Source organism: Citrus clementina, unplaced genomic scaffold (genome assembly GCF_000493195.1).
Source record: "Citrus clementina cultivar Clemenules unplaced genomic scaffold, Citrus_clementina_v1.0 scaffold_1, whole genome shotgun sequence".
Classification (NCBI taxonomy): domain Eukaryota; kingdom Viridiplantae; phylum Streptophyta; class Magnoliopsida; order Sapindales; family Rutaceae; genus Citrus; species Citrus x clementina.
Genome location: NW_006263303.1, coordinates 1,667,352 through 1,694,568, shown reverse-complemented (window position 1 = coordinate 1,694,568; position 27,217 = coordinate 1,667,352). Strand labels below are relative to the sequence as shown.

General features: G+C 35.1%; 5 protein-coding genes across 8 annotated transcripts; 2 read left to right on the top strand and 3 right to left on the bottom strand.

Annotated features, from left to right (window-relative positions):
* The first annotated feature begins 4,119 nt into the window (after nt 1-4,119).
* On the top strand, nt 4,120-6,692 carry LOC18054194 (adenine phosphoribosyltransferase 5). Of its 2 annotated transcripts, none has more exons than XM_006450332.2 (7): nt 4,120-4,409; nt 4,498-4,608; nt 5,455-5,547; nt 5,648-5,797; nt 5,918-5,976; nt 6,083-6,155; nt 6,254-6,692. In XM_006450332.2, exons 1-6 carry the CDS (start codon nt 4,319-4,321, stop codon nt 6,149-6,151), a joined length of 573 nt encoding a protein of 190 aa, XP_006450395.1. In that variant the 5' UTR covers nt 4,120-4,318; the 3' UTR covers nt 6,152-6,155; nt 6,254-6,692. The 2 variants fall into 2 exon arrangements, with proteins under 2 accessions (XP_006450395.1, XP_006450396.1); XM_006450333.2 differs by having other exon boundaries at nt 4,121-4,409; nt 5,918-5,970.
* Nucleotides 6,693-6,735: 43 nt separating this feature from the next.
* LOC18054480 (PX domain-containing protein EREL1) lies at nt 6,736-13,802 on the bottom strand. Of its 2 annotated transcripts, XM_006450330.2 has the most exons (10): nt 13,181-13,798; nt 12,494-12,604; nt 11,939-12,037; nt 11,688-11,774; nt 11,055-11,163; nt 10,053-10,861; nt 9,215-9,379; nt 8,452-8,691; nt 7,878-8,096; nt 6,736-7,199 (listed from the first exon to the last, which is right to left on the bottom strand). In XM_006450330.2, the coding sequence occupies exons 1-10, from the start codon at nt 13,271-13,273 to the stop codon at nt 6,957-6,959; spliced, it is 2,175 nt and encodes a 724-aa protein (XP_006450393.1). In that variant the 5' UTR covers nt 13,274-13,798; the 3' UTR covers nt 6,736-6,956. The 2 variants fall into 2 exon arrangements, with proteins under 2 accessions (XP_006450393.1, XP_024033754.1); XM_024177986.1 differs by lacking the exons at nt 6,736-7,199; nt 7,878-8,096 and having other exon boundaries at nt 8,568-8,699; nt 13,181-13,802.
* A 3,754-nt stretch (nt 13,803-17,556) lies between these two features.
* Nucleotides 17,557-18,270, bottom strand: LOC18054479 (14 kDa proline-rich protein DC2.15). Its single transcript, XM_006450329.2, has one exon. The coding sequence runs from the start codon at nt 18,160-18,162 to the stop codon at nt 17,773-17,775; it is 390 nt and encodes a 129-aa protein (XP_006450392.1). The 5' UTR covers nt 18,163-18,270; the 3' UTR covers nt 17,557-17,772.
* Nucleotides 18,271-20,266: 1,996 nt separating this feature from the next.
* Nucleotides 20,267-22,746, top strand: LOC18054478 (vesicle-associated membrane protein 711). Its single transcript, XM_006450326.2, has 4 exons — nt 20,267-20,832; nt 21,392-21,582; nt 21,897-22,060; nt 22,297-22,746. The coding sequence occupies exons 1-4, from the start codon at nt 20,616-20,618 to the stop codon at nt 22,385-22,387; spliced, it is 663 nt and encodes a 220-aa protein (XP_006450389.1). The 5' UTR covers nt 20,267-20,615; the 3' UTR covers nt 22,388-22,746.
* A 493-nt stretch (nt 22,747-23,239) lies between these two features.
* On the bottom strand, nt 23,240-26,761 carry LOC112101566 (protein FAR1-RELATED SEQUENCE 6-like). Of its 2 annotated transcripts, XM_024192265.1 has the most exons (4): nt 26,563-26,761; nt 26,237-26,350; nt 25,661-25,690; nt 23,240-25,531 (listed from the first exon to the last, which is right to left on the bottom strand). In XM_024192265.1, the coding sequence occupies exons 3-4, from the start codon at nt 25,685-25,687 to the stop codon at nt 23,537-23,539; spliced, it is 2,022 nt and encodes a 673-aa protein (XP_024048033.1). In that variant the 5' UTR covers nt 25,688-25,690; nt 26,237-26,350; nt 26,563-26,761; the 3' UTR covers nt 23,240-23,536. The 2 variants fall into 2 exon arrangements, with proteins under 2 accessions (XP_024048033.1, XP_024048034.1); XM_024192266.1 differs by lacking the exon at nt 25,661-25,690.
* Between the last annotated feature and the right edge of the window lie 456 nt (nt 26,762-27,217).

The window sequence follows — 27,217 nt, the reverse complement described above, 5'->3', positions numbered from 1 at the left end:
CTTGTAACTAAAAAACATAATGACAGTAAAATTCTGGTGTATTGGACAAAAGAGTGGGGTTCTTCAATGTTACTCTTTAGGGAGAGTGATTTCGTCTAAAAGAGAGGATCATCGAGTTATTTAACTCGCGTCTTTTATTAACTAATAAAGGAGAGTCGCGTAGACTTATAAATAAAATAAATCTTTTCATACAATAGATTTCTATTGGATTGAACAGATATAGCTGCATCTCATCTAAATAAACTAGTTCAGAATTCAAAATTAGATAAATAGATGAACCAAGTTCACTAAACAACGGGCATTGATGTCAAATCATGTGAATCTGATGTTCTCTTATTTCACTTTTCATAAAATATATTGATGCAATCATCCAACATTCACACAATTAATCTCCCAAAAAAAGTGTATTCACATTGCCCCACATGATTTTTTAAGCATCAAAAGGCAGACTAAACAACAGATCACTTGGTCTTCTATGTACATATGAAACCACAAAAAAACAATTTAAAAAGTATACACAATCTTATAGGCTAAGCCCACTTAAATCATTAATGAATCGATTATAATATTCAATGGATAAAATTGATATAATTAGTGAAAATAACAGGCGAAGTAGCTGTGCAATGGTTAGTATGATTAGTGAAGTTTTTAGATAAAGATTTAGTTGAGCTGTTGAGATTAGGTACGACTGAAATAAGCCTAGCTCATCATAACTTGGATCGTATGAGGTCATACCTAATGAAATTTAATGTAATGAGATACTAACATCCGATTCCATTTAAATTTTATAATTGAATTTCACGAAAGAACATACTTTTTTTCCATTTTGTATCAAATAGATCCTTTAGCCTACAAAACAACTTAATTTCTTTCTTTCCCTATTCTATTTTTTTTACCTCTCCTCTTGTTAAACAATGTTTCTTTCTTTTTTAAGGAAATGTAAATTTGTAGGTTCATTAATCAACTAGTGAAGTTCTAACATCTAGTTGAATTTCTTCCAACCAAGTTACAACTTGAATTACTAACAGCAACTTTATTAAATTTATGAGCTATCATTTCATATAAGCAAATTATGTATGTATATAGCTAATCCTAAAGTCATCTGTGTCTTGGCTCGTACATTATATCTATCATACAACTTAATAAAAAAAATTTTCTAATGTCAAATTTCATAACAGTTTACCTTTGTATATTTCAACGTCACTATAAAAAATTAAATTTAATTTGAACACTTGTCGTAGCAATCATTCCTTTATCGTTTAGATTATATACTCCTTATATTGTGATATTTAATTTTCAATGCTACATAAGACGCTCATTTGAGATGCCATAATGAATTGGTTACTAAATAAGAACCTATTTTAATTTGGGAGCCCCCTAAATCACAGCCGGTTGTAATTTAACATTTGTCCTCAATTTGATATAACCAGACGACATGAATAGGTAATAAATTGAGAAAACAAAAATGTAGGGGAGTCATTTGGTATTGGCCCATCTAACAATAAATAACAACAAATCACGCTCTTCTTGCGGTGGGGTCCCCTTGCATTGCGTGATGCGCTGGAGCACATATGATCACAACTCTTGAAAACATGCCTTTGACTTTGATTGCCCAATAAAAGTGAAGATCACGCATGATCTTGTGATCACATTAGAGCGGGCGGTCGAGATTCAACGCTGGTGTACGGGTACTGATCTGGGCCGTCGAGCGCCCCGTACGAAACTTAAAAAGGATGGGACATGGGATATATTGTAATCTCTTAGATGTGAGAGGTGGTCTATCTAAGTCTTAATGATCATGTTATAATGTTTATCGGAGGACACACGCGTGCGCATGAACAGTGATCGCGTACGTCCATCTTTATTTTTGTGGGGCCCCGTATGAAAAGTGCGGCTCCACGTGCTAAGACCGCGCGTCTAACACACATTTTCCCCGTCGATTTTCATTTTAACGCAAAGCCCTCAACCTCAAAGGTTTTTTTTTTTTTTTTTTTTTTGGGGGGGAAGTTAATAATTACATCATAATCTCAGTGTTATGACATGGATATGAACGAAACTAGAAGATAAGCCAATTTAATTTATGTATACTAAAAGTCAGATATTTGTTAGCCATATGAGAATTTATGATTATTGGCGGTGATTTTGCGTAAGATATTGTATTAAGATCTTAGATTTATAAATAGACACGAATAAGGTTTCTAAACAAAGAGCAGGAGGAGGAGAATGGTCCCAACGCCAGTGGTTGAGAAGAAGGAAAGCATCGATTGGCTTTATATGATGACGTAAGCGTATCCACGTCGGGGTCCACAACAATAAAGAAATAATATATGGTTTATGCAGTAAAAGACAAATGAACAGATCACCAATCAATGCACGTGGCAGCGTAATAGCGCAGTTGATGGATGTCGTTTTCTGGAGACCCACACCAAAGCCTCCGGTTTTTTAAAGCCGGCCGTCGATCGTGCCACACGATCAAGATAAGCTTTTAAGTTTGATCAGATTCGGTTTGGTTTTTTTTTTTTAAAAAAAAAAAAAAACCGGAAGGTCGCCTGCTTGTAGTGATGTTGGATTGGACCACACTAAATCCTTGGGACCACCAACAAAATCTTAAAATCTTCTGCTAACATGATTCTCTGCCAATCAGCAGCCGTCAATTTAATGTGAACGGACGAAGTTACCCTCCGGGGCTCGCCTCGGGTTCGACAAAAGAGTAAAGTAACAGTGGGTAAAGCCACAGGATTACGGGAAATGGGAACCAGCTGTTGGATCAGAGCCGTTCGATCTGCATTGATTACCGTTTTGTGTGTTCAAGTTTTGTTTAATGAGGGGAAAACAAAATGAAACTGCTGCTTTTAATACGACGATGGGGTTCTGCAACATAGAATCTTCCTTTATAGATTGTGGAAACGTAGGTTTCACAGGCTAGATACACTTCACAGAGCGAAGCTGCGTGATTGTCGTACTCTCACTCCTTTGGCGCGTGTACTTGGGGTTGACCCAGTTTTAGTAACCATAGTTTGTCATTTCCTTCTGTGGACTGGGATCGTACATATGTATTAATGATGGTTACGATAATCCTATTTCTGCTACAGCCACTGATGATTTGGGAAGAGAATGGAAAAAAGTATTCTTCCAAGGTTTTTCTTCTGTTAAATGCACGTGGATGACTGATAATTTGTATATAAGAATACAAAAACCAGTCAAATATTATTCGTACATTATTACTAACGAACCAAATAGTGATATATATATATATATATATATATATATAAATTGATGTTACATTATATAAATTATCCAATAACTGTATGTATCCTAAATGAAATAGCCATTCATGGGGTCACAGCATGGATTTATGAATTTCATGTGCAATTTTTGACTTTTCTTTTTCAATATCAAGTACTTAAAAAAAAAAAAAATCACACAGTGGTTGAACTAGTTTTGTAAAACATAACGAAGATAATCTATTTACGTTTACATTTGTTACACTTATATAGTTATAACATTTTAACTGATGTGTCACGTATAATTAATGGTCACTTGTTAGAGGTTAGTTGACATTTTTATCTATTATATATGTGTTAATATTGCAATATATATATATATATATATATATGATATGTCATGTCAATCAATTGGTTAATTATTTAAGTTTAGTGGTAAAGTTCTCCGGTTGATTACTCCGTCCACACCATAATTGAGACTTGAGTATTGTTCTTATTATGTTTATGAACACACCCTAACATCATTTTAACAAACTAAATATCGTTGTCATGTGAATAATATTCTATTGTAAAATCAACATCAATACATTTAACACAACCCTATTGTTAAGGTATGTTGAAATTTTGTATCCTAGTCATAATAATGATAATTAAACGATGACTAAAATGTCATGATCATGGTGATAAGGATTTGGATTGGAAAGATACAACCTTGTTCCTAGATGAAAAATACTAAGTAATTAAACAATAGCCCCTCTTAAAAGGGCTTGGTGAGGATAAGGACTGAGTTGTAAGAATAGGTTGAGCGCACGCGCCCGAAGAACAAGTGAGGGAAAACATTGTCACTCTCACAAGCATTGCTTTGGCTGGGGGCCAACATAAATAGACAAAATATTGGGTATTTAATACGCTCACCTTCTCCCATTGCATTCAGAAAGAAACAGAGAGACGGATATATTATTATGATCCTTTGGTGTGATTTAGGAGGGAAAGAACAGAACTTAGAAAGCAAATGTTAAAAGAGACACAAACCCAGTTAAAGAAATAGAGAAATAGATAGGTAGATCAATCAAAGTGTCTTGCAGAAACGAAATATGTTTGCAGCAGAGAATGGACTCAGAGGAGACCCGAGGCTACAGGGCATTTCTAAAGCAATCCGTGTGGTGCCTGACTTCCCAATACCAGGTTTCCTTTTTTTTTTTTCTGTTTTGTGTTTTGTGTTTTGTGTTTTCTTCATGGTCATTTTTCTTTTTTCAAATTTGGTGGGCTGCAGGGATAATGTTTCAAGATATAACGACGTTGCTGTTGGATCACAAGGCGTTTAAAGACACCGTGGACATATTTGTCGATCGCTACAGAGACATGGGCATTTCTGTTGTTGCTGGTACTCTTTAGTTTTATTATTTTTTATTGTTTTGTTTCTCACTCATTTTCTTTTTAAAATTTTTATTTCCCCCCCCCCCCCCCATTTTTATTTGTTTCATCTCTCTCTGTCTCCCTCTCTCTCTCTCTCTCTCTCTTTATTTTTTATTTTTTAACTCAAAGTTTGAGAAGCATTTCTTTTGTCTTGTTTCATCTGTTGTAGTAGATAAAGAAGAATGAAGAAATCAGAGGAATTACTAGCAGGATAAATATCTATATATGTATAAAAGGACAGTTTTTGGTCTTATTTACCTTTTCTTATTCTGTGCTTTGATCTTGTCAATCACTTTTGTTTTTTTGGGGTTTTTTCCACTTTTACTTGAAAACTATATATTGACGTTTTAAAAAATTTACCTTTTTTTAATTCCTAAAAATTTCTGTTTCTTGCTCGTTTTAGAAAGAATGACAAATTTTCCCTTTTTTTTGTCTTCAATAACATACAAAGCATGCATGTGTCAGCGTTATTGTTGTTCATGTATGATCATATCAAAACGTGACCAGGCCTTCCTCTTGACAATCTAAAAATGAAAAAAAAAAAGAAGAAAATATGACATGCATCATGCATGTGAGTGTTACTTTCATGGCTTCATATATACTTGTATTTGAAATAAAATTAATGGGTATTGTTCGAACGAGTCACAATGTACCGGGCGAGGTAAGTACCAGCGTACCATTGTAACAAAACACAATCTGGTTAACTGGTCCTTCTAAAAAAAATTGCACCTTATGTCCAGTTGTGTTGTTCGCTAGATCATTTATGTTGTTTGAATATCATCATTGTATCTTATCTTAGCAAACGTGAATGTAGGAATTGAAGCTAGAGGATTCGTTTTTGGTCCATCAATTGCATTGGCAATTGGTGCAAAGTTTGTGCCTTTACGAAAACCCAACAAGTTGCCAGGTACATTTTTCATATCCGCAACACCAAAGAGCTTTCCCATCCCTCTGCACGCTTCATGATTATAAACTAAGAAAAGAACTTGTATTGAATCAATATGTAGGTGAAGTAATTTCGGAAGCCTATGTGCTGGAGTACGGAACTGATCGTTTGGAGATGCATGTTGGTGCCATTGAGCCAGGGGAACGGGCTTTGGTGATTGATGATTTGGTGGCTACTGGTGGCACTCTCTCCGCAGCTGTGAGACTTTTGGGTAGGTCTGAGTGAATCCATTTCTCTTATTCATCATCAATAATGTTCCCTTCTTTGCTCCGTTGAAACAACTTGATTCTTTTTTTTTTTTTTTAACCTTGAAATTTCTGTTTTTATTCAGAGCGCATGGGGGCAGAAGTTGTTGAATGCGCTTGTGTTGTCGGATTGCCTGAGGTGAGGGTAAGGCTAGTAGTCGCGTCCTCTCTGTTACATCTATGCAAAATGGCTTTAGGTTTAAAACAGCTGCTGCTACTACTTGATAAGAGTTCACAATTTCACATCACAGGGACAACGCAGACTTGATGGAAAGCCTCTTTACATTCTTGTGGAGCCGCGTCTATCAGTCAACTATTGATAAGGTATTACTGTACAAATATATAGTTTGATTGATAAAATTACGCTTATGCTATTGTGTTGTAGTTAATCAAACTTAGCATCTATAAAACTCCTCCTGCAGATTTTCATGTGACTTGGGAGCAAATGATGATATGCTTGAGCGTTTGATGAATCACTACCAAGCAATGGGTCCCTTTATTTATCAAGCGCAAGCCTAATTTTCTGTAATTATATTTCTTGTGAAATCTGTCTTTACTTATTTTAGGCTCTGTCAAGTACCCGTTTAACGGATTTAATCAAACTCCAATGAAAAAGATTAAAAAAAAAATTGCATTTAACAATATTTGCAATATCTGGCCAAGGACCATCTGTTGTATGGCGTATAACCTCAACCCCATTGGCATCCATTATCAAATTCGTGCATTATAATTTAAGAGAATGACACTATTGTCCCATTACACTAAGTAAGATTACGAGGAACAAAAGTGTCACTATTCTTTAAAACAAGTATGCCATGGAAAAAAGCAGTACAAACTAACCTATATGTAACCCCAACAAAATTTAAAAAAAAAAAAAAAAAAAGGTCAGATGTGTGCACATTTTCATGATTTTCTTTTTCTCATCTTTTGACTGATTATTTATTCAAGTCTATGAACATAAGAATACAACATTAGAGTAGAAGAAAGCAAACCCTTTTTCTCTGATAACTTTCATGGAACCACAAAATTCCAAGTGTAAGGACAGTAGATGAAGGATGTTATGTACTAGAGGGGACAGCATCATCATATTCCGAGATAAAAAAGGATACAAATATTAATTCCATTTCATCTTTCTGATGAATCATCCAGCAAATTATCACTTGAAGGAGGAGGTGACTCATTGTTCCTAAAAAGGAGAGCTCGGCGTAAAACAGAATTCACCTGTTTTCTCAATTTTGCATTATCAACTAAGATATCTGCTATTACTTCCCTTAACTCATTATCCGTTCTTGTACAGACGTCATTATCATGAGCTTTTTCAACATCAGCGGAAGCAGCAGCTTTACTATCTTCAGCTAATAGTTGTGCCTGATCAATTTTTTGGAAAAATAAATTTAATGTGAAACAAGTAATGGACGGCTAATAAGGCCGATAGTGCAACGGTCAGAATGGAAAACATGAGTAGTTGCAATATTCATTGAGGCTTGCAAAAGCCTGGAGTTCTCAAACTTGGACAGTATTAATGCAGTGGAAAACATGAGCAGCTGCAATATTCATTGAGGCTTGCAAAAGCCTGGAACTCTCAAACTTGGACAGAATTAATGCAATGACAACTTAAATAAGTTATGAGCATGCTGTGTCTACTAAGTGATTAAGCATTACTTTAATCATATCCTTTATAGCCTTGTGATTGCATCTCTCTAATTTGCACCAAATGTGAACAAACCTAATTTTTCTTGTTCTTTCCATTTTTATCTTATCCCACGATCAACCATGAACATAGGCTTCACCCCAGTTTACGCTTTTGGGAGGTATGTTCAAACAAAGATGTTGGAGAGTATGAAACCTAGTATTCATAAGATCCATAAGCCTAGACATGCTGAGACAGCTGCCATTTCTGACTCTTAATTGCCTTATCTCCTATGAGGCTGTACAAGCCTCCAAACAGAGGGAGAAAAAGGGACTCAATCAAGTGTTGATATTGAGAAAACCAAACAAGTTTAAAAGGTTGCAAACAGTGTGCCGATGAAAAATTGTACTAAGTACCTCGGTTATAAGAAGAGAAATTTGGTCATCTGATGAAGTCAGCAAAGCTAGAGCATCAGCTGCTGAGGAAGATTCCAATATAACATTATCCTCTTCTTCAGCGTACAAATTAGCATTGCATGCTTGAAACCGGTTCAGAAGAATCCTGCATTCATGTAGCAGCTTTTCTCTAACTGTTTTCATGTGGTTATGAATTTGTCTTTCTTGTTGAAGAAGTTCCTGAACAAATTTACGACATTTCAGAATCTTAATGTAATTTCTCTTATTCTCTATCTACTAATTTGATACAAAATTAAAATGAAACCATAAAATAACATTTGGAGAATTGCAATAGGGTACTACATTCAGACAACAATCAAGAGTTCTATGTAATTTTAGGATAAAAAAGGTCCCCAAAAACATGGCAGCTAACAAATACCTTAACTTAAAACAAAAACTTAAAAACGCCTCAAGCCGGTAATTTATTTTAACAGAAGTAAAATGCTTAAGGATATAGGTTCTCATGGCAAGCATAATACTTCTTAAAGACAGAAACCTGACATAAAACAAATGAGCTAGCAGAGTAGCAAATTACCTCGGTCTTGGATTTCTCATTCAGCATTTGACTAAGCTCCTGTTTCAGTCCTATTTGTGAGCTTCTGAGAGATTTAACCTCTTTAACAAGAACTTTGATATCTGCTTTAGACTTTGCCTCTAGCTCTTCATATCGCTTTGACAAATTCTCAAGTTGCTCTTTAGTAGCATCCAACTCCTGCAACACATTTTTATCCTTGACAGTGGATTCTTCCATTGACTCTGCATGTGGGTTTCCATCCTGCAGCACTTTCGTACATCATTATTTAAATTTCAATTCTTTATGATAAAGACATCCATTCAGTTTTTACTTTTTAAAAAAATAATTAATGGGAGAATCAAGAGCATTACTGAGTTAGTTACATGTGTTTCTGCCAACAAACAAATGAAACTGTCATGCAACTAATTTTATTTGCAGGTAACACAGAACAGTTTATGGAATAAAAATTGACATCCAAGATAAAGGAATATGTAACCTTGAAAAACATTAAAACGGATGATATCAGAGTAGCACAAGAGTAACTGTTTGACAATGTTGAGAAATAAAATGCGTCTCATATGCACAAAACTAAAAATTTTGTGTTCTCCTTTGGATATTTCTTTCATAAATGAATGGAATTTAAGGGGTGCCTGAAGATTCAAGTAATGTCTCTCTCATCTCCCTGTCTCTCATTCTTTGTTAGAAAACATCCTCCATAAGTACAATTTTCAGAAGAAAAAGGCTAGAGGCGAAAAACTAGACAAATAATTGGTAAATAAATTACCTGTTTTGACTTCAACTTCCATTCCATTTCCAAGGATTTCTGCCGAAGTTCCTCCATGTCCCATTGCATTTGTGTTAGCCTTTCCCTCTCGCTCAAAATAGCTTGCTGTAAGGTTTCTTTACTTTTTTGTTTAGTAGTTTCAAGTTCCACTTCCAAATCCTTAACCTGAAGAGATACAATCAGTTATATCCACACCAATCAGTTATATCATCAGTAGGCTGTTGTATCAATAAAAATATGTCAAATCCTGGACCTTTGTAAGAGCAAAAGCAATTTTACCTTTACATGAAGAAAAGTTCAATTAACATACAATGCATAATTTATTTATTTATTTTTGACAAGAAACTCAAAAATGTATTAATGAAGAAAATTTAAAACAGATAGTGGACCAGCTATCCACTGAGAAAACCAAAACTAGGACTGTTTGTGATTTACAAAAGTATACCCAGTCACCTCTATCTAAGGCTAGAATCAGCTATAACTCCCTATCTCAAACCAAGCCACAAAAGCAGTTATGCAAGTATCCAGTGGAAAAAGAAAAGGGTTATCTGAATCTTTGTGTGGTAAATTAGTGTGAGGGAGAGCAATTGAGTTTGGAAATTTCTTCTGAAAGGCCGATTTCATCATTTGGAGCGCAAAAATGCAGATAAGGAATATATAAGGCTACAGAACTGATAGTTTTGCTCAAATACATTAACAATAGGTATATAATCAGGATAGAAGCAAAACGTACAATATCTATATAATCAGGATAGAAGCAAAATGTACATCTACTCAAACAATCACAGTCAATCAACAAAACCCAGCATTGATAACTAGAAAGCATATTGTTTTATACCTTTGTCATTAGATAATCTTTCACTGTCATTTCTTGATTTAATCTTGTTATAAGATCCTCCATGTCTGTTTTTGCAGTCACTAATCTCCGCTCCATTGTTAAAAGAACCCTACTCAATTTATGGCGCTGATCCAATGGAATAACTAGTTCTGCATCTCCTGAAAACTGCAAGTCTGAGTTGCCAAGAATTTCCCTGCTACTTGAAACCTCAGCACATCTATGAAGGTCAGGGGAGCCATCAGCAGATGAATTTGGAATGCCAAAGTTTGAAATTTCGCTACCTCTTATGGAACTTGCATCGCTTCTAACACTATCAGCTGATAGCTTTCGTGCATGACCAATTACCTTACCAGGCTCTGGCTCAGAGAAAAGGTCCATCCCATTGCCAGAAAGGAATAAAGCTTTAGAAACATTTCCATTGTTCACATTCTTCCCTGTAGCATTGTTGGGATGTTGTTGGGCATGTGCTTTATGCCTAGGAAAACCTTCAAGTTGCTCCAATATAGTCTGTCCCATGAACAATCCTTCATCAATGTTGGACATTCCATACTTTACGAGATTTTCTATAGGGCTTGTCAAATCTTCATCCAGCGTCAGATCCTCCACGCCAATTTCAGAACCGTTATCCCTTCCTAATTTGGGGGTTCCAAGTTCAGATGTCTCATAAGCTGTATCACTACCATAATCAGAAGTGACTGAGGAACTGCCAATAAGAGTGAAGCCTGAGTCGGAAGGCATTTGAAGTGAAGAAATAGTGCTATTGCTAGAAGGATTTGCTTCTGATGCGTTCTGGTTTACATCTTGAAATGCTGATAAGAAATATATAAATGTCAAAACTCCAAAATAATGATACAGACAATTTCATCATCCAGGAGAAAAAAATAGTATACATGCACAAAGATTACAATAAATCAATTACAAATCCGCTTTCAAACATTAGGAAAAACATTCATGGCACAAAATAAATTTCTCAAACACTTAATGCATTAAAATGGCACATACACGACCTCGCAGCAGCTTCCAATTCAAGAAAGGATGCCACAGAGACGCTTCTAGATAAGTCAATGTCAGAGAGTAGCTTTGTCATCCATTCCTCCAAGGAGCACCTTCTCTGCAACAGAATGAAGCCTTTTGAGAATATTTGCCATAATATAGAAGAAGGTAAGTCTCTGACAATGTATTTCTGAGTGAATGAGAAGAAAAAGAAAAAAAAAAACCTGTTTTATGTATCTCGATGAAGACAACACATACACCAAAAATAAACAAAGAAAAGGAAAAGGAGAATAGATACCTCAGTGGACTATACAACAGCTATGGTTAGCAGACATGAACACAAGTGTCATATTCTTACACAAACATAAAAACTGTTATTCATTTCCCTGATGAACGTGTTAAACGACTATGAATCTACAAGTTTCTTAGCCATAAATAATGCAAGGTACCCTCGTCCCTATATATCTTTTACAGGTCACATGGAAGCACCTCCGTAATTGTATATGCAAGTACTAGGAATGGATGGCACGCCTACCATGTTCTCAAGAATCTGACACCTACTTTTCAATAGAAAAAATGGTTGTATAGAGTCCTGGCACCAAAGTATGTAAACCGAAAAAGAGTATGCAACAAATTTCCTACCTCTTCCAACAGTGCCCTGCTTTTCATACGCAACAATCCCTTGGGTGGAGCTGGGGGAATATTTTTTTTGGGAAATGCCTTTTTAAGCTGCAAGAAAGAGAATAACAATAAGAGTGATGACCTTAAAATGAGTGCATTTTAATGTGTAAACAAGATAAATTTCAATAAAATAATTAAACACACAAGTAGTTACATTCTGATAAAAGCAGAAGTCCCAGATTTCCAAAAGTGAAAAAATTTGAAAGACTTACATCAGTAAATAACTTCAGAAAATTATTAAATCTTCTCAACACTCCTCGTGTAGTTGTGATCCCTTCTGGTGATTGTAAACCAACCTGAACCCTGTAAAACTGCCCCTTAAGAATGTTAAAATGTGCAATGCTGGGAAGGTGTCATAAAAAAGTTAAGAGCATCTGCCTAACAGTAAAAAAAAAAAAAAATGATGATGCATAACATATGTTATCTCCACCAAATATATTTACAGAAGATAAGCAGAAAAACAAATCACGGGAAAATATGTAGAGAAACAGATCTAGGCGAGTGTGATTTTAACAGCATTATACTAAATTTTAAATAAAGTTTCTACCATGCGAAGTTTGGGTGTAGATATTAAATGGTAATTTATTAGATTCCCCATTTATGCTATAGAAAGTTTCAGATCTTGCACAAGCCGATAAGAAAAATAAATTCGACCATACGAAATCAAAATCAGAATACATCATTCAACCACAAAAGATAAATAAAAAACAATATCTAACACTCAGTAATCAGTATGGACAAAAACAGAAGTCATTAAATTTGATTACCACTACAGGATCTGAATCTCTAGATTTTGGTAAGACAACCCAGGAAGGTATTGTGACACAGTAACTCCATCCTGTGCGAGGATCATGAGGCCAAACAGTGTCCCGTCCATTCTGCATAAAGAAACAAATTTATTAAGGATCCCAGGACATTTTTATCCTTCCCGTTTATAAATAAATAAATCATTGTGACGATATTATATCGATCGAGAATACTGCTATTGTGTGAGATACCATAAAAAGCATATAAAGCATGCTAGCAAAGTGAATGTCAAACTATTTCCGCTTATTACGGCATTACATTTCATGTTGCATTTATGAAAAGAAAACCCCTTAGCTTCAATAATAAACGTTCTATAATCCTAAATCTCGTCTCTTTCCAAATCAAAATTGATTTGGAGAAGAATTTACACATTTTGCCAATTAAACTCAATCCGAGATTTGCACTTGATCGATCATGATTACGAAAATAACCAACGCAGCGTTAATTAAACACGCATAAACAATCGCCAAAAGCTCCAAATTATTGATCAATCGTTAATCGCAAAAAAAAAAAAAAAATGTCACATTTCATTAAATTCTCACTATCACCAAAATGGAAAAAAAAATGCCAGGTCAAAAGTCAAAAGAACAAACTGAAATTAATTAAAAAAAATTGAGAAGTAAACGAAAAAATTAGAGAAAACTCACCCATTTACGAGGCGCAGGGCTCCAATCCATCCCCAAAGGAAGCGGCGAAGTGCCGTCGTGTCTGTGCTTCGGTGGACTCCGTCTCTGATTCATCGCCGTCTCTGTTCTAGACCGTCACTGTCACTTCAATTTTTTTATTTTTTGTTTTGGCTAACCAGCTCAATTTAATCCCTAAAACTATTGATTAGGGATCTTGTAATCGGATCGGACGAGCTAACACTACAGAGGTCTGAATTTTCAATTCATTTAGTTTCATTTCCGAGACAAGTCAGAGAAGTCGGTGCTGCTAATTGCTTAAAGGACACCGCGGCTCCTGATTCTTGAACAAGGGAATGACGTCACCACCCGCTTTGCGTCGCTTTTGTCCCTTTGATCTCCTCTTTCACGTTTTCTTCGTTCCACTCTTTGTTCAGAGAAATAGAGTCGGGCCAAAAATCAATTAATTCCCACCTTTTTTCCAATTTTAATTTAGCTTATTTTGCGTATTGCCTGGCCGGAATTAAAATCTAAATAAATAAATAAAAATAAGCTTTTTACCAAACTGTCTTCTTCAGGAATTTGCAATTTTGCCTTGAAGTTCCCGGCAGGAGAAGGGAGAGTAATTTGGACCCTTTCTGCTTTGTCTTTTGCAAAAGGCTTCCAAATGGGCCTTCGGTAATGGGCTACATGTAATCAGTTCTTAAATATATCCTCTTTCTAAGTTCTTGCACCACTTTTGTTTAAAAGTTATAATCGGAATGACGTGGGGTGCATTTAGAGTATCCTTTACGAGCAACCAATTGAATCTCACAAAGGATTAAGTGACCCTAATCAATTCAATCAATAGGATTCGCGATACACCAAAATTTTGAGATCATGAGTTCTCCCGAGAGTAAAATTTAGTTAAGTAATTAATGGTTAATAAATTAAAAAATAAAAAATAATTGAATCATAATCCTAATCATATATTAATACTAAGAAAAGATGATACTAAATCTTTAAAAATTCACGATAGCTCATATAAAGAATAGATCCTAAATAATATGACATGCATTCTTTCATAAACTGGTGTGATAAGTCATTAAACTTTGAGTAATGACATCTTTACAAAATTAAGATAAAAACTCTGCATCCAAAATGACATGTTACTAAACAACAACTATCATAATAAGATAATTTCAAAGAACTATTGAATGAATGACACGGTAAGCGTCACTCTTAAACTTTATCACTTCTCATTCAAATGGTGAATTTATATTGATATCCCAATAAATTTTGGCGGGATACATACTTTCGTGTTCTTTTAAAATATATTTGTTAGATTACTACCATTTTTAAATCTGTTGTTCTTGTAATTTATAGAAATCACAACAAAAATCCAATAGATAACCGAATTAGAATCATATGCAAGTGCTACACTAAAAGGTCTTTAATTTATACACGAGTAGTGGAGGAACCAAAATATTTCTGAAGCGTAATTGCATTGAGACTGGAAAAAGCTTTGTATCCAGTGAGTTAAACAATTAGGTTGCATTTCCATTTCAAAGTAGAACATTGTTCAAATTTCAACTATACATATATATATATAAACACACGAAAGCACAAGTAGCTAGTTTGGTAATTCCAGTAAAGGATGCATGATTGACTCAAAAGCCAAAATCAAACTGCATATGTTATTCCAAGTTGGCTAATTTGGCTAGCTGATAAATTAATGTGAGCCTCTACTGTTGATAATTGAGGCAACAATATCATGAAGTAAGGTTATATATACAGAGAGAGAGAGAGAGAGGAGTCTTTCTCCTTTAATAAGGACATCCTCACTTTATTTTATTTTTATTCTTTTTTGGTCTGTTTATGTATTGAAATTTATATTTTTTTATATATTATTAAAGAGAGGATGTCTTTCTCTAGTGTGGACACCTTCATTTTTTTCATGCAGATACAATTTAAACTACGGAATATAGGGTTATATTTTAATGTTATTAAACCATATGATTTTATAGTGTATTATAACAGTGTGTCCGCATTTAAAAAAAAAAATGAGGATACCTACACCTGAAAAAAGTGTGTGTGTTATTGTCAGATGTCCACCTATTTATCTTGTCGTCCCACTAGCCAACATCAACCAAGACATAATTTTCCTTTTCTCCAGCTTGCTTTTATTTTTCAAAAAATAAATATAACGACAGTTCAAGAAATTATCTTTTATTATATGACAAGAAATATTGCTCCGAAAACTAAAAACTAGAGGGAGGCGAGAACAGCAGAGGAGCCATCTTATAGTTTTAACGAGACAAAACCTTGTTGTCTCCCAAATTTGTGCCGAAAGGACTTCGATCCTTATTTTACCGCTCACTTGTCTCTCCAATCCCAGATTGGTGTTTTCTTTTTGATACCTTACAAATCTATTGTTATTTGCAATTAGAAATTTAACCATACCAGTACTGTTATATACGATGCAAATTGATATTTGAGCAGGGTCTATTTTTAATTTTTCTAAGAAATTTTTTTCATTTAATCCACGTTCAAGAGTTGAAGACTTGAACCGTGTCTCACCCCAAATTAATTATATGAGAAATGTATTTAATGCTTAATTTTAGAGTAATGACAGACATATCAAATTGTGTATCAGTCCTATATCTCGTCTTAAATGATATGATAAGTGATGTGTCATTTATCAAGTAAATTGTGAGATAGTATAACAAAAATTCACTAATAAGTCTTACGAATTTTATAATTTATATGGTGAATGACACCTATAATAATCCACATAATTTGAGATGAGATTTTGATGTTTGCTACTACTCACACTGTTGGTTATTATGTTTAGATGTGTTTTAAATTAAAAAGAAATGAGATTAATACTTTCCATGCGAATAACTTGATTGGTTAAGGTGATGATAAACTTACGAGCATTATGTTCCCGGATCAGGATCTTCCCTATCTTATCTGCTCATAAATAAAATTTATTCATTTGAATGGTGGTTAATAAATAAAAAAAGAAAAGTTGCTAAATTCTGATTAAGTATTAATACTAAAAGATAAGTGGTAGAAACTCTTTGAAAACTCCAGATAGCTCAAATCAAGAGATGATACTAATCTGATATTTCCAAAATAAAAATAGACACAATTGAATAAAATGCAAATGCAATTTCCACATTTTTGCAACATTAGTATATTGTTAATTATACAAGCATCATTTTAAGAATCAGCTAAATTTCTTTCCTTTCCGAATTAACTTAGGCTCTCTGCTAATAATTTTTCTTTGCACGAGCCAAACAAAAAAAATATTTGTTTGATTTGCTGGCTGTAAGAAGATAAAAGATAAAAACAACAGGATTGTGTTAGCATTCCTGGATCGACGCATATGATCGATCTCTGCTACAAGCAAAACCAAATTAACGGATCAAAGATACGAGATTAATGAATCAGAAAATTGTTTCAATCTAAAACGATACAAAATATCAATACGTAACAAATGACAAATCCCTCTTGAAAAGAAGCCATAAAAATCTTGAAGCCTCGCTTAAATTATAAATTAAATTAAAAAGAATAAGCAGGAAATGAGAGGAAGAAGAAATTATCTGTGAATTATAAGCTAGCTTCTCGTCGATCTCTATCAAAAGAGAGATTGATGACCAAATCCTCTTAGTAGTTTTCCACAGCTTTCTTGAATTGTGTTGGGAATTAATCATGCACCGGTATCGATCGGAAAATTCAAGACAGTTCAAGAAAGCTGTGGAAGATCACAAAGAGGACCTTCGATTCAAACCCATACGTGCAGAGTTCATTATCCCAAAAACCCTAATTGCATTCTTTTGATCTTTGTCTACGTTTTGGATAGACACTATAGACAAACACAACAAAAGGGAAAGAAATTAGATATGTTGATGATGAAATGAAGTTGCATTATTTATGCGAAAAGTCCACAAACCCACTAGTAAATTGTGATGTCCAATAAAAACAATTGTACGTCCTCCACCACGTAATTGTCAGGATAAGTGGAGAATTGTCCCATTAGCTAATAACTTTTTAGTTTTTACCTTACATAGTAAATATTCTCTTTTGATCGATAGAGTCTTGTATCTGTACAACCATCTTGTAATTTTATGAAATGATTGTACATGCATTCAATGCAGAAAAATAAACTTTCACGTACGTACGCTTGATTCTATCTGTAGGAAATTTCGTCCACTATAAATAAGTTCAATCCAATTTTATATTTTCGAAAGTTGATAAAATTAAAAATTAGGTACATAATAAAATTAACTTAGAACTTTGCAACCAAATGTATGCTGTACTCACACTCACGCATGGGAGTGTAATTAAGTGATATATACGGGCATGCGATTAACGTATTCAGAGTAACATATGGAGTCATATCAAATCCATCTGATTGCGAAAAAAAGAAGAATGATTTTAATTATTAATTAAGTCACAACATTAATGCGTACACACATCACAACTAGCATAGGCAAACAGTCTTGCCTAGTTATTAGCAAATTAAAACAATGAACGTACACGGTACTAGAAATAGACCCAACAAAACAAAAAAAAAATCTCTTCCTAGTTAATTGGAGCATTAATTTACTAGAAATATGCATTTCAGCTTCTTATGCACATTTGAAGCCTGCGGGAATTGGCCTGTTGCAAAGACTAAGGATGAGCCCAATATTAGTTGGCCAGTTCAATTCAATCGCAAGAACATTAGCTTTTATAGCAAGGCAAAGACACAGCGCAGCTTCCACTTCACCCAAGCCGCCAAGTATAGCACAGCACTGGCTGTAAGGTGGGCTTCCTACAGCAACATTAGTTCCAAGAACTCCTGCACAAGCTCCAAGCTTCAACGTGTTCGTGGGGCAATATGCCGTAGCCGGCGGAGGCGTAGCGGCCGGCGGCCTGTGTGGTGAAGGGTTGCACGAGCCACAAGCACTGGACATTGTTGTGGATAAAAGAACAGAGAGCACAAAAATGGCAGCAGCAAGCTTGTTGTTGGAAGCCATTGCCTACGTGTCGTACGTGTTGTGTTGTGTGGCTTGCTCCTGTGAAGGGTGCCCCTATTTAGAGGAGAATTCTGAGGTGGATGTTGGGAGTTTGATTGAGTGGAAGAGAGTGAAGAATTGCGATAATGTACTTGCTTGGATTTTTTGTTTGCTTCTTATTAGAGCTTTGTCGGCTGCTCTCTTTTCTTTGCTGTTAAGAAATTTCTACAAATAAGCGTTCATGCATGTGCGCATGCAAGCTGAAGTGCGATCCAGGTGGATTTACATCCACAGAACATTTATGGGTACAGTAATTCAGTAATTCATTCCTGTAAAGTGATTAATATTTATTAATTCTATTGAATCTTGTTTTAAATGCTAATGTTAGGCACAACATGATATCAGAGATAAGGATCATGATTCTTTCCTTACCTGATCATGTCCTAAGCAAATAACTCAATCACTAATTGATTGTTAATAAATAAAAAAATAAAAAAAGTTAAATCTTATACATACATTACTACTAAAAGACATGTGACAAAAGATCCTTAAAAACTCAGTAGTGCTCAGATCATGAGAGAATCTTGTTCCCAGAGATAATGTCGTGTGTTCAAACTCCCATGTACTCGCTTGTATTAATTAATTCTGATTACGGATCATTTTGGCTTTGAAAAGTCCAACAGGAGATTTTATTTACCCCTTAATTACCATTTTGGATTTTGAAACGAGCTTTTGGGTGAGTTTGTCAAGTTAATCATTTTTATCTAAACGTTACACAAAAATGTCTAAATTAGTACGAAGACGATGATACCAGAAATATTATTTGGTCAGCAAAATTTTTATTCATTTTAGTATAACTTACCAGAGTTTACAAATGGATTCTTCCAACTTTTAGAATTGGGACAGCTATGTGAAACCTTGTATGGGGACTCCTTTGTCTTGTATCATGTCCATTTTTCATTCACAGGTTAATTGTATGAACAATTGAAAGCGATTTTCAAAATCACATGCCATGGCTTTTGATCACAAATTTTTTTAAAAAGCTAGAGGATTCTCAGCAGAGTGAAGGCGCTGTGGTAAAAAAATATCTCATTCCAGATATACTCCGTTTAGTTTTAAATATCATGGTGCTCTTACTGCCAATAACATCACCATTTTCAACATTGATTGGTCAATTTGATGAAAGAGAAACCAAGCTGCAAGTCCATGCTTCGGATGTATTCTTTAATGGTCCCAAACGGTGGGGGCTTGTTAATGTTGATGAAGGAAAATACATTCGGTGACCAAAGAGTACTAGTTCTATAATTTCGGATCAGGCTATGTTTCAAGATGCACTCACCCATGATGAGATTGATAAGTTAATCAAGTATACCTACATAAAAATTGCCATGTGAGAAAATGTGGACATGAAATTTTTTATTGTCCACATTAACTAATATTTTATAAAATACAAATGTTATTTAACTTTTTTTTAAACTACGCGGTCTAAGAACGTATCTAAATTAAAAAAAAAAGCGAGTGTACGCACTTAAGATACATAAATACATACATACATACGTGCATGTAAATGTATATACATATTTGGTGAAGTTGCCTTGTGTCCAGATAATTGATTAGAAGTATAAACATTTAAAAAAAAAAACAACTTTATCAGTAATATAAACTGGAAATGGTACCAGAGAAGTTATGACAACTAAAACGACATGTTACTTTTAAAAAGTAATGGATAGAATCATAGAAAGATGGAATAGAGAATTGAGCAACTCGCTCTGGTGTCACACAACTCACAAATCAGAGAGCTCTAGCGTCGCATATGAAATAATTGGGCCAGGGTCATTGAAGTTGGGCTTGGCCCACTATAAAACAACTCTAAAATATTTCAACTCTGAGAGAGAGAGATTCAGTTTTCAAAATTTGCGTCGAGAGACATGGGCTGACACTAGTCGTACCAATTACCTTTTTTAACGGAAATCACTCGTTACCATTATTATTATTTTTAAAGTTTGAAATGATCAAACACATGGCACGTCCTGAGTTGAGATAATATTATTTGCCTCCTAACAAAAATAAACAGTAATAATAATTATCGAAACAAGGAGAAGAAAACCAATAATAATTAATAAAACTCGAGAAGAAAAAACAAACAAACAAAAAAACAAAAACGTAGACACGTAGCTACGTGCGGTGCGTCTCTCTTACACAGTTCAAATCCGCTTCGAAACACGCACAGACACAAATGAACAGGAAACAGCCCCTCTTTACTGGTCTGAATAATTTATAACCGGCCTTTCCGCCAAAAAAACGGAGTCATTTTTCATTTATTTACAATATCAGCCAAGCCTCTGATCGCCGAAACAACTAAGAGGAAAGAGAATTAACGCGGATCTAGGTCAATTAATTATTAATCAATTCGAGGAAGTGTTGTAGCTAATTGATCGGCGATTAAGCAATTAATCGCATAGAGAGAAAGAGAGATGGCGATACTTTTCTCTTTAGTGGCTCGAGGATCGGTGGTGCTGGCGGAGTGCAGCGCCACGGCCACCAACGCCAGCGCCATCGCCAGACAAATACTGGATAAGATTCCGGGGAATAATGACAGCCACGTGTCGTATTCTCAAGATCGTTATATCTTCCACGTCAAGCGCACCGATGGCCTCACCGTTCTCTGCATGGCGGATGATACCGCCGGAAGTATGCCCCTATTCTTCGATCTCCTTTTTTCTTTTTCTTTTTTTTTTTTTTAATTTGATTGACACTTCTTCATTTTTTTTTCCTTTTTTGAGATTGTTCGTTGATTGCTTTGCTTAATTTTGGTGATTTGATTTTCGTTTTGAAGGTTTAGTTTTTAATATGAGAGTCAGCTGTCCGTCTGTTATTACACTAATTAAATGCAATCAGCTTTGAAGATCTTAGCTGTGTGAATGCGTGGACATAAAAATCTTTTCTAAGTCCTGTGAATTTAATATTGTAATTTAAAAAGTGAACGGCATTTTTTTAACTTCTCTCTGTAGATAAGTTGGAGGAAGAAGTGTTGTAGATATTTTTGAATGGCGTTAAGGTTATGTTTGGTTTGCAACATTAGCTGCCCAGTGAAAAAGTGTGCGTTTAGCTGATGTGCTTTCAGAGTTGCAAAATATTCCCTTAGTCAAGTTGTCTACGAATGTTCTCGGAATTTATGGCATTAAAAGAATTCTTTATCCTGCTACTGCTTCATTTTAGCATTTCGTCTGTTTTTGTGTGTTATGTCCAGGGCGAATTCCTTTTGCATTTCTGGAAGACATTCATCAGAGATTTGTGAAGACTTACGGCCGTGCAGTTCTTTCAGCCCAAGCTTATGGCATGAATGATGAATTTTCAAGGGTCTTGAGCCAGCAAATGGAGTATTATTCAGATGACCCAAATGCTGATAGGATAAATAGAATTAAAGGTGAAATGAGCCAGGTAGGTTTTACTGCTTTATCTTTACTTGTAAAGCCCGTTCTGACATTCCATGGCTGCTAGCCGCCTTTGTGGTTAATTGAAACTTTGTGATCAATTGACAGAAATTCTTTGCTTGATGTTGAATTTTAATTTACCTATGCCCTTCTCATATATGGAAGATAAATTACCCATGCACATATAAACAGCTTGTAGAGCGTAAAATTTATTTTGCCTTCAAAGTTGTTTAACAAATTTAGAACTGTTGTTGTTCCGCTCGAATCTTTTATTTTTGCTTGTGCTCATGATTCATATATGTCAATAATGTCCTTTGATAGGTAAGAAATGTCATGATAGAGAACATTGACAAAGTTTTAGAAAGAGGTGACCGCTTGGAACTGTTGGTTGATAAAACTGCTAATATGCAAGGAAACACGTTCCGCTTCAGAAAGCAGGCTAGGCGTTTCAGAAGCACAGTATGGTGGAGAAACGTCAAGCTCACGTATGTTCTCTTAGCTGATACTTGTTTATATTTATGACTATTTGCATTTGGAAGCATTTAAGCATTTGGAAGCATTTAAGCATACTAGGCATGCATGGGGATGTTTCCTTGAGCTGTCCTGTGGAACATATGATACATATCCATGTCCATGTAAAATTAGATCACTTAATTGAGACTGAAAGAGAGATAAGAAGATCATTGAGACTGGTGCCTACTAACTTACTTTCCTTTTGCAGGGTTGCGCTGATTATCCTCATCCTCGTGATTGTTTATGTTGTCCTGGCTTTTGTTTGCCATGGGCTTACTCTACCTACCTGCCTGCAGTGAGGGCTAAAGAGGAGTGGGATCTAAATTGTGTTCTTTTTCTTAGTTTGTTTCCCCCTTCTATATGGGTATGTGGGATTTTGCAGTCTCAGCTTTCTCTGCTGCTGCAATGAGAATTGAGAAGCAATCTTTGTGTGCATGCTTGTGTTAATGTCTCGCATGGAGATACAAACTAGTTCATATTGTATGACTTGGTGAGTTTAAATTCATGAAAGACTAATTTTTTGGTGTAAAATCTTAAACCCCGATGTCTCCATTAATATTTCCCCAAGGCTAATTGTGGTCTTCTTATTATATATCATCACGTCTTATGATGATGGAAAGCTATTCAAAAGGCTGAATAAAGAATCAGAATTGATCCCCATTCGCTTTCGATAATTTGGCTGTAATTTAATTTGAGATAATCAAGTATGGGAAGAGATTACGATGATCAACTAGGGAAAGTAGTATGGAACCTTGAGATCAAGATGATAATCACATGCCGAACGTGGACTTAGAAAAAATTTATCATGATGAATAACAAAGCTTAATGAGAGAAACTTAATGATGAAATGGAAAAGCCTTCAAAATTTGATGTGCAAAATTTATATTAAGGTGATTGCTTTATCAGTCGTGCATATTTCCCAATCGGTTATGTTTAGTGTTTACATCAGCAATTTGCAGACGCTTGCAATTTCGAACGGCATAGTTGCTGCTAAATCTGCATGCTTAATAAGTGCCCACAAAAATTCCCACAGGTCCCAATTTTATCGAATTTGAATACGAGGAGATTTATTCACTGGATACAAAGATTGAACAAATTATCTTTTTATTCTTCAGCATCTCATTACCTATTATAAGCAGTTTAATGTCGCACCATAATCCCAGAAATTCTTGTTCCAGTAAGGCACCATAATGATTGAATTTGCAAACTTCACAATGAATTTGTAAACTTCACAATCTGATCTATATTAACCTAACAAGCCATATCGCTTTAGCTATTTTCCTGAGAAGTTGGAACACAGGTCATACACTTATTCAGAGGCTTCTTCTATGTATATTCTCTTTATCCAGCGTCTATAAAAGAGAGGATATGTACATCAAATCTACAAAGGAGGAAAGCATGTGACTTTAACTTGCCTGTTAAAACATTGGAACATCTTTAAATCTTTCTTACACTATGTTCTCCTCTACAAGATTTAATCTATTCAACAATTCCTCCAATTCATGCACTGCAACCTCATAATGATCTTGAGATTGGGCCCCTTCTTCCAAAACAGGAATGGCGCGCTTATATAGATGATGGTACCGGGAAAGAGGGTTATACATGTCAACATCATTGAAGTCATGATCAAAAAGACCCCTGGGCTTAAAATCCTTACTCCAGCGTGCGAGAATGTAGTGCGATGGGATTTCTTCAATGCCATTATAATTAAGTACATTTAAAGCATGCCTGCACAAATAACCTTTGTAATTGAACAAACTGCAAATGCATCGGATATCAACCTGACTTGTCTCGTACAGAACCTCGTAGTTCTTTACCTCCTTGTTCCCCTCTACTTCAACTCGTTCTTTTACAATGTACGTTGTTATCGGCCCATTAGCAGTGACCCGTCTTGTATTAAAACAAGAGTACATTCCCTCAACTTCAGATTGAAACCTCCTAAAAATTTCTTTCGTATATACTTTTGAGAGCTGCACCTCGAAACTACATCTTGTTTTCAATTCAAAACATGAATTTCTGGACTCCAGATCAGCCACGGCTTCTTTTGTATGCTTCCTGTGTAGAGCTAGATCGTATTTGTCAACAAATTCCTTAAAAGACGTATGTTTATGTACGTAGCCATCAAAAAATGCATTGAAGCTCTCATTTTCTTGGACAGGGATCATCCCTGCAAAAAATGTGTCTTTCAAGTAAACTGGAACCCATCGTTGCCTATCTTCATGAAGTGTTTGAAGCCATCTATTGTCCCCAAGTCCATGCCGATTTATCATATCAGCCCAGGCAGTTTCAAACTCAACTATCTTCAAAGAATTGTAGACAGCTTTGTTCAATTGCCTTTTGATTGCTTCATATCCCTTCAATCCTCCCAACTTCTCTGGCACTCTTTGCATTATATACCACAAGCCATAGCAATGACGAGCTTTTGGGAAAACCTCGCAGACAGCACTTTGCAAGGGTTTACTCTGGTCAGTGATAATAACTTCAGGAGGCCGGCCTAAAATGCAATTAAGCCACGCCCTGAGGATCCAAACATAATACTCTACTGAATCAAGTCCAAGGAAGGCACAGCCTAACAATACCTGTTGTCCATGGTGGTTCACACCAATGAATGAAATCAGTGGGATGTCATATTTGTTAGTAAGGCATGTTGTGTCAATTGCAACAGTGTCATTAAAAAGGCCGCATGCAGCCCTAGACCTGGCATCAGCCCAAAATACATTTCTCAAGCAGCTATCATCATCAATGTCCATCAAGTAAAAGAAGTTGGGATTTGTCAACTTCATTCGACAAAAATAGTTATATACTGCTTGCGTATCTCCTTCTTTAAGTTCCAAATGTTTAGAGTGATCAACAGGAATCAAAACCTCTCTTTCATCAACATTTGTGAATCCATTACACACAGCAGTCTGATACAACCTAATGGTATGCACTTCAGTGACAGGCTCTGGTGGCGGTTGTGCTCTTCTTGCTGCAAGAATCATTTTTTTATGGGACTTATAAAACCGTTTGATTTGCGGACTCACAGCATGGTTGTGTTCAAGCTCAACTTCAACTATTCTCCACCTTTTAGAGTCCATGAGTCTAATGACTATCATGGCAGGACAACCAGTTCTGGTCTCGGGTCTTGGATTGTTTGCTTCACTCTTTTTCTTGAAACCTGCACTGCTGCAGCTAAGTTTTGCTCTGTACCGCTCTTTTCTTTTTGATCTAAACCAGGAATTGCTTACTCTGATGCCAAAACCTCGTTCCTTTCCATAAGCATTATAAAAATCGTAAGCTTCATCAAAAGAATCAAATTCCAAACCCACAGTAGGTTGAGGGGGATCCCTCTTTAAATGAGTTTCACCAGCTCCATGACCATGTTCCTCTTGACAGTCTCCATCACCCTCATATTCATCGCCTTCATCAAACACTGGCTCACTATTGAGACAAACTTCTTCCATCTGAAACACAGAATGGAAAAAAAAAAAATCAAATTGCAAGATATAAGTAGATAATTTCTCTGTAAACACTTACTATTATGCCAAAAATTAAGACGAATTAAGGTTGACAAGACAAAGACAAATTCTTACATTTTCATTGTAGATAACAGAATACATCAGCTGCAAAAACCAAAAACAAGTTCATTGACTAAAAATATAATTTTTTTTTCAAATCAGACTGCACATGCTCTAAAGCTCTGACATGAAATTGTAGCACGTGTATAGCACTGAGTGTGTGAGTAACAATTTTGCTAACAACTTGATGACACTTAACAAAAATCTGAAAGTTGGCAACTTAATCTAACAAAACTAAACACATCCAAATCAGTAAATTCTGCAAGCACGTCCAGTGACCCTACATTATCGTTGATCATATTCCACGTGCTTTTTGCTTCATATTTTGGTGCCATATGCAATTATTGCATGAGAAAGTTGTAGCACTCTTTGATGGTTATTGTTCAACTAGGATTCGCTATTCCCCAATCATTATCTCAATTCACCGGCTTACGACTTCAGTTTCAAATATAAGACAACATTAACCACGGCAACAAATGTCATGATACAATTAAGCTTATAAAATGTCTTTTCATGTTTCCAGCATTGCACTCAATAAAACTAACAATTCAGCGACTAATCAAGCGTCATAAATGTAATTAACAACAGTACCTTCACATCAAACTCGATCACCACCGTTGATCATATTGAACAAATTCACATAGCTAGCTTCCTCATCAGGTTAAACACTTGGCAAGTCATTTCAACCACACTAACGCTAAAAACCTACTCCAGAAAGCAAAGCCAAAATCATTAATGCATTCATGTAGTTCATCACCGTAAAATAAGAAACAAAATTCAAAACTCATTTCCAAAGTTATTGCTAATAATTGAATTTAATTTAGAGGCTTTTAATAATGGAAACCCTAAGATGAAATTAAATTAGCAATTTTTGAAATTTGACAGTAATGAAAGTTAAAATTTTTCAAGGATCTTACAGCGATTTACTGAGCCGAGGGTAGGAATCGGAGGTGAGATAAAAATTGAGAGGAAGTGAGTCTGAGTCTCAGTCTGAGACTGAGTCAGTTCTCCGAGTCGTCTTTGGAGGAGGAAAGTGCGAGTCACACCGGGGATTACGATTTACGAATGTTTTTTCAGAGTTTTCGACTTGACGTATTGACACGTGTGGCTTGTGTGAGTAACATGAGAGTCCTGTGCTTTCTATTGGTGTGTTATTACATGCAATTATTTAAAAAAGGAGGTTGTTATATTATATAATCATGTAATATACATAATTATACAGCAATCATTTGATTTTCATCTTATAATTGTGAAAATAATATGATTTTTTTTATCTTATATTTTCACAACCGTTGGATGAAATCCAACGACTGCTATATAATCATGTAACATAACAAAAACTTAAAAAAATGATTGTTTTACTACTTCAATAATTATATAAAATATTAAATGATTATAAGAATTATTGTTTATTAGTTTATTATTATAACTTTATAAAAATTTTATTTATTATTTTTTAGTTAAAACTATTAACTGACCAGTTGATTGACTAATAAAATATTTATTTATTTTTATAATAAAATATATAAATAGAGGTATTAAATAGTAGTAAAAAAATTATATTACACCCCT

Bases quoted from the DNA above. Each gene is read 5' to 3' on its own strand.
- LOC18054194 (XM_006450332.2), top strand. From the start codon at position 4,319: ATGTTTGCAGCAGAGAATGGACTCAGAGGAGACCCGAGGCTACAGGGC. The intron at 5,548-5,647 runs GTACATTTTTCA...ATCAATATGTAG, and splicing joins AAAACCCAACAAGTTGCCAG to GTGAAGTAATTTCGGAAGCC. The intron at 5,977-6,082 runs GTAAGGCTAGTA...TTCACATCACAG, and splicing joins TCGGATTGCCTGAGGTGAGG to GGACAACGCAGACTTGATGG.
- LOC18054480 (XM_006450330.2), bottom strand. From the start codon at position 13,273: ATGAATCAGAGACGGAGTCCACCGAAGCACAGACACGACGGCACTTCG. The intron at 10,862-11,054 runs GTATGTGCCATT...ATTTCTTATCAG, and splicing joins GGAAGCTGCTGCGAGGTCGT to CATTTCAAGATGTAAACCAG. The intron at 9,380-10,052 runs GTATAAAACAAT...GTATCTCTTCAG, and splicing joins AAGATTATCTAATGACAAAG to GTTAAGGATTTGGAAGTGGA.
- LOC18054479 (XM_006450329.2), bottom strand. From the start codon at position 18,162: ATGGCTTCCAACAACAAGCTTGCTGCTGCCATTTTTGTGCTCTCTGTT.
- LOC18054478 (XM_006450326.2), top strand. From the start codon at position 20,616: ATGGCGATACTTTTCTCTTTAGTGGCTCGAGGATCGGTGGTGCTGGCG. The intron at 20,833-21,391 runs GTATGCCCCTAT...TGTTATGTCCAG, and splicing joins GGCGGATGATACCGCCGGAA to GGCGAATTCCTTTTGCATTT. The intron at 21,583-21,896 runs GTAGGTTTTACT...GTCCTTTGATAG, and splicing joins TTAAAGGTGAAATGAGCCAG to GTAAGAAATGTCATGATAGA.
- LOC112101566 (XM_024192265.1), bottom strand. From the start codon at position 25,687: ATGTATTCTGTTATCTACAATGAAAAT. The intron at 25,532-25,660 runs GTAAGAATTTGT...TCTGTGTTTCAG, and splicing joins CTGTTATCTACAATGAAAAT to ATGGAAGAAGTTTGTCTCAA.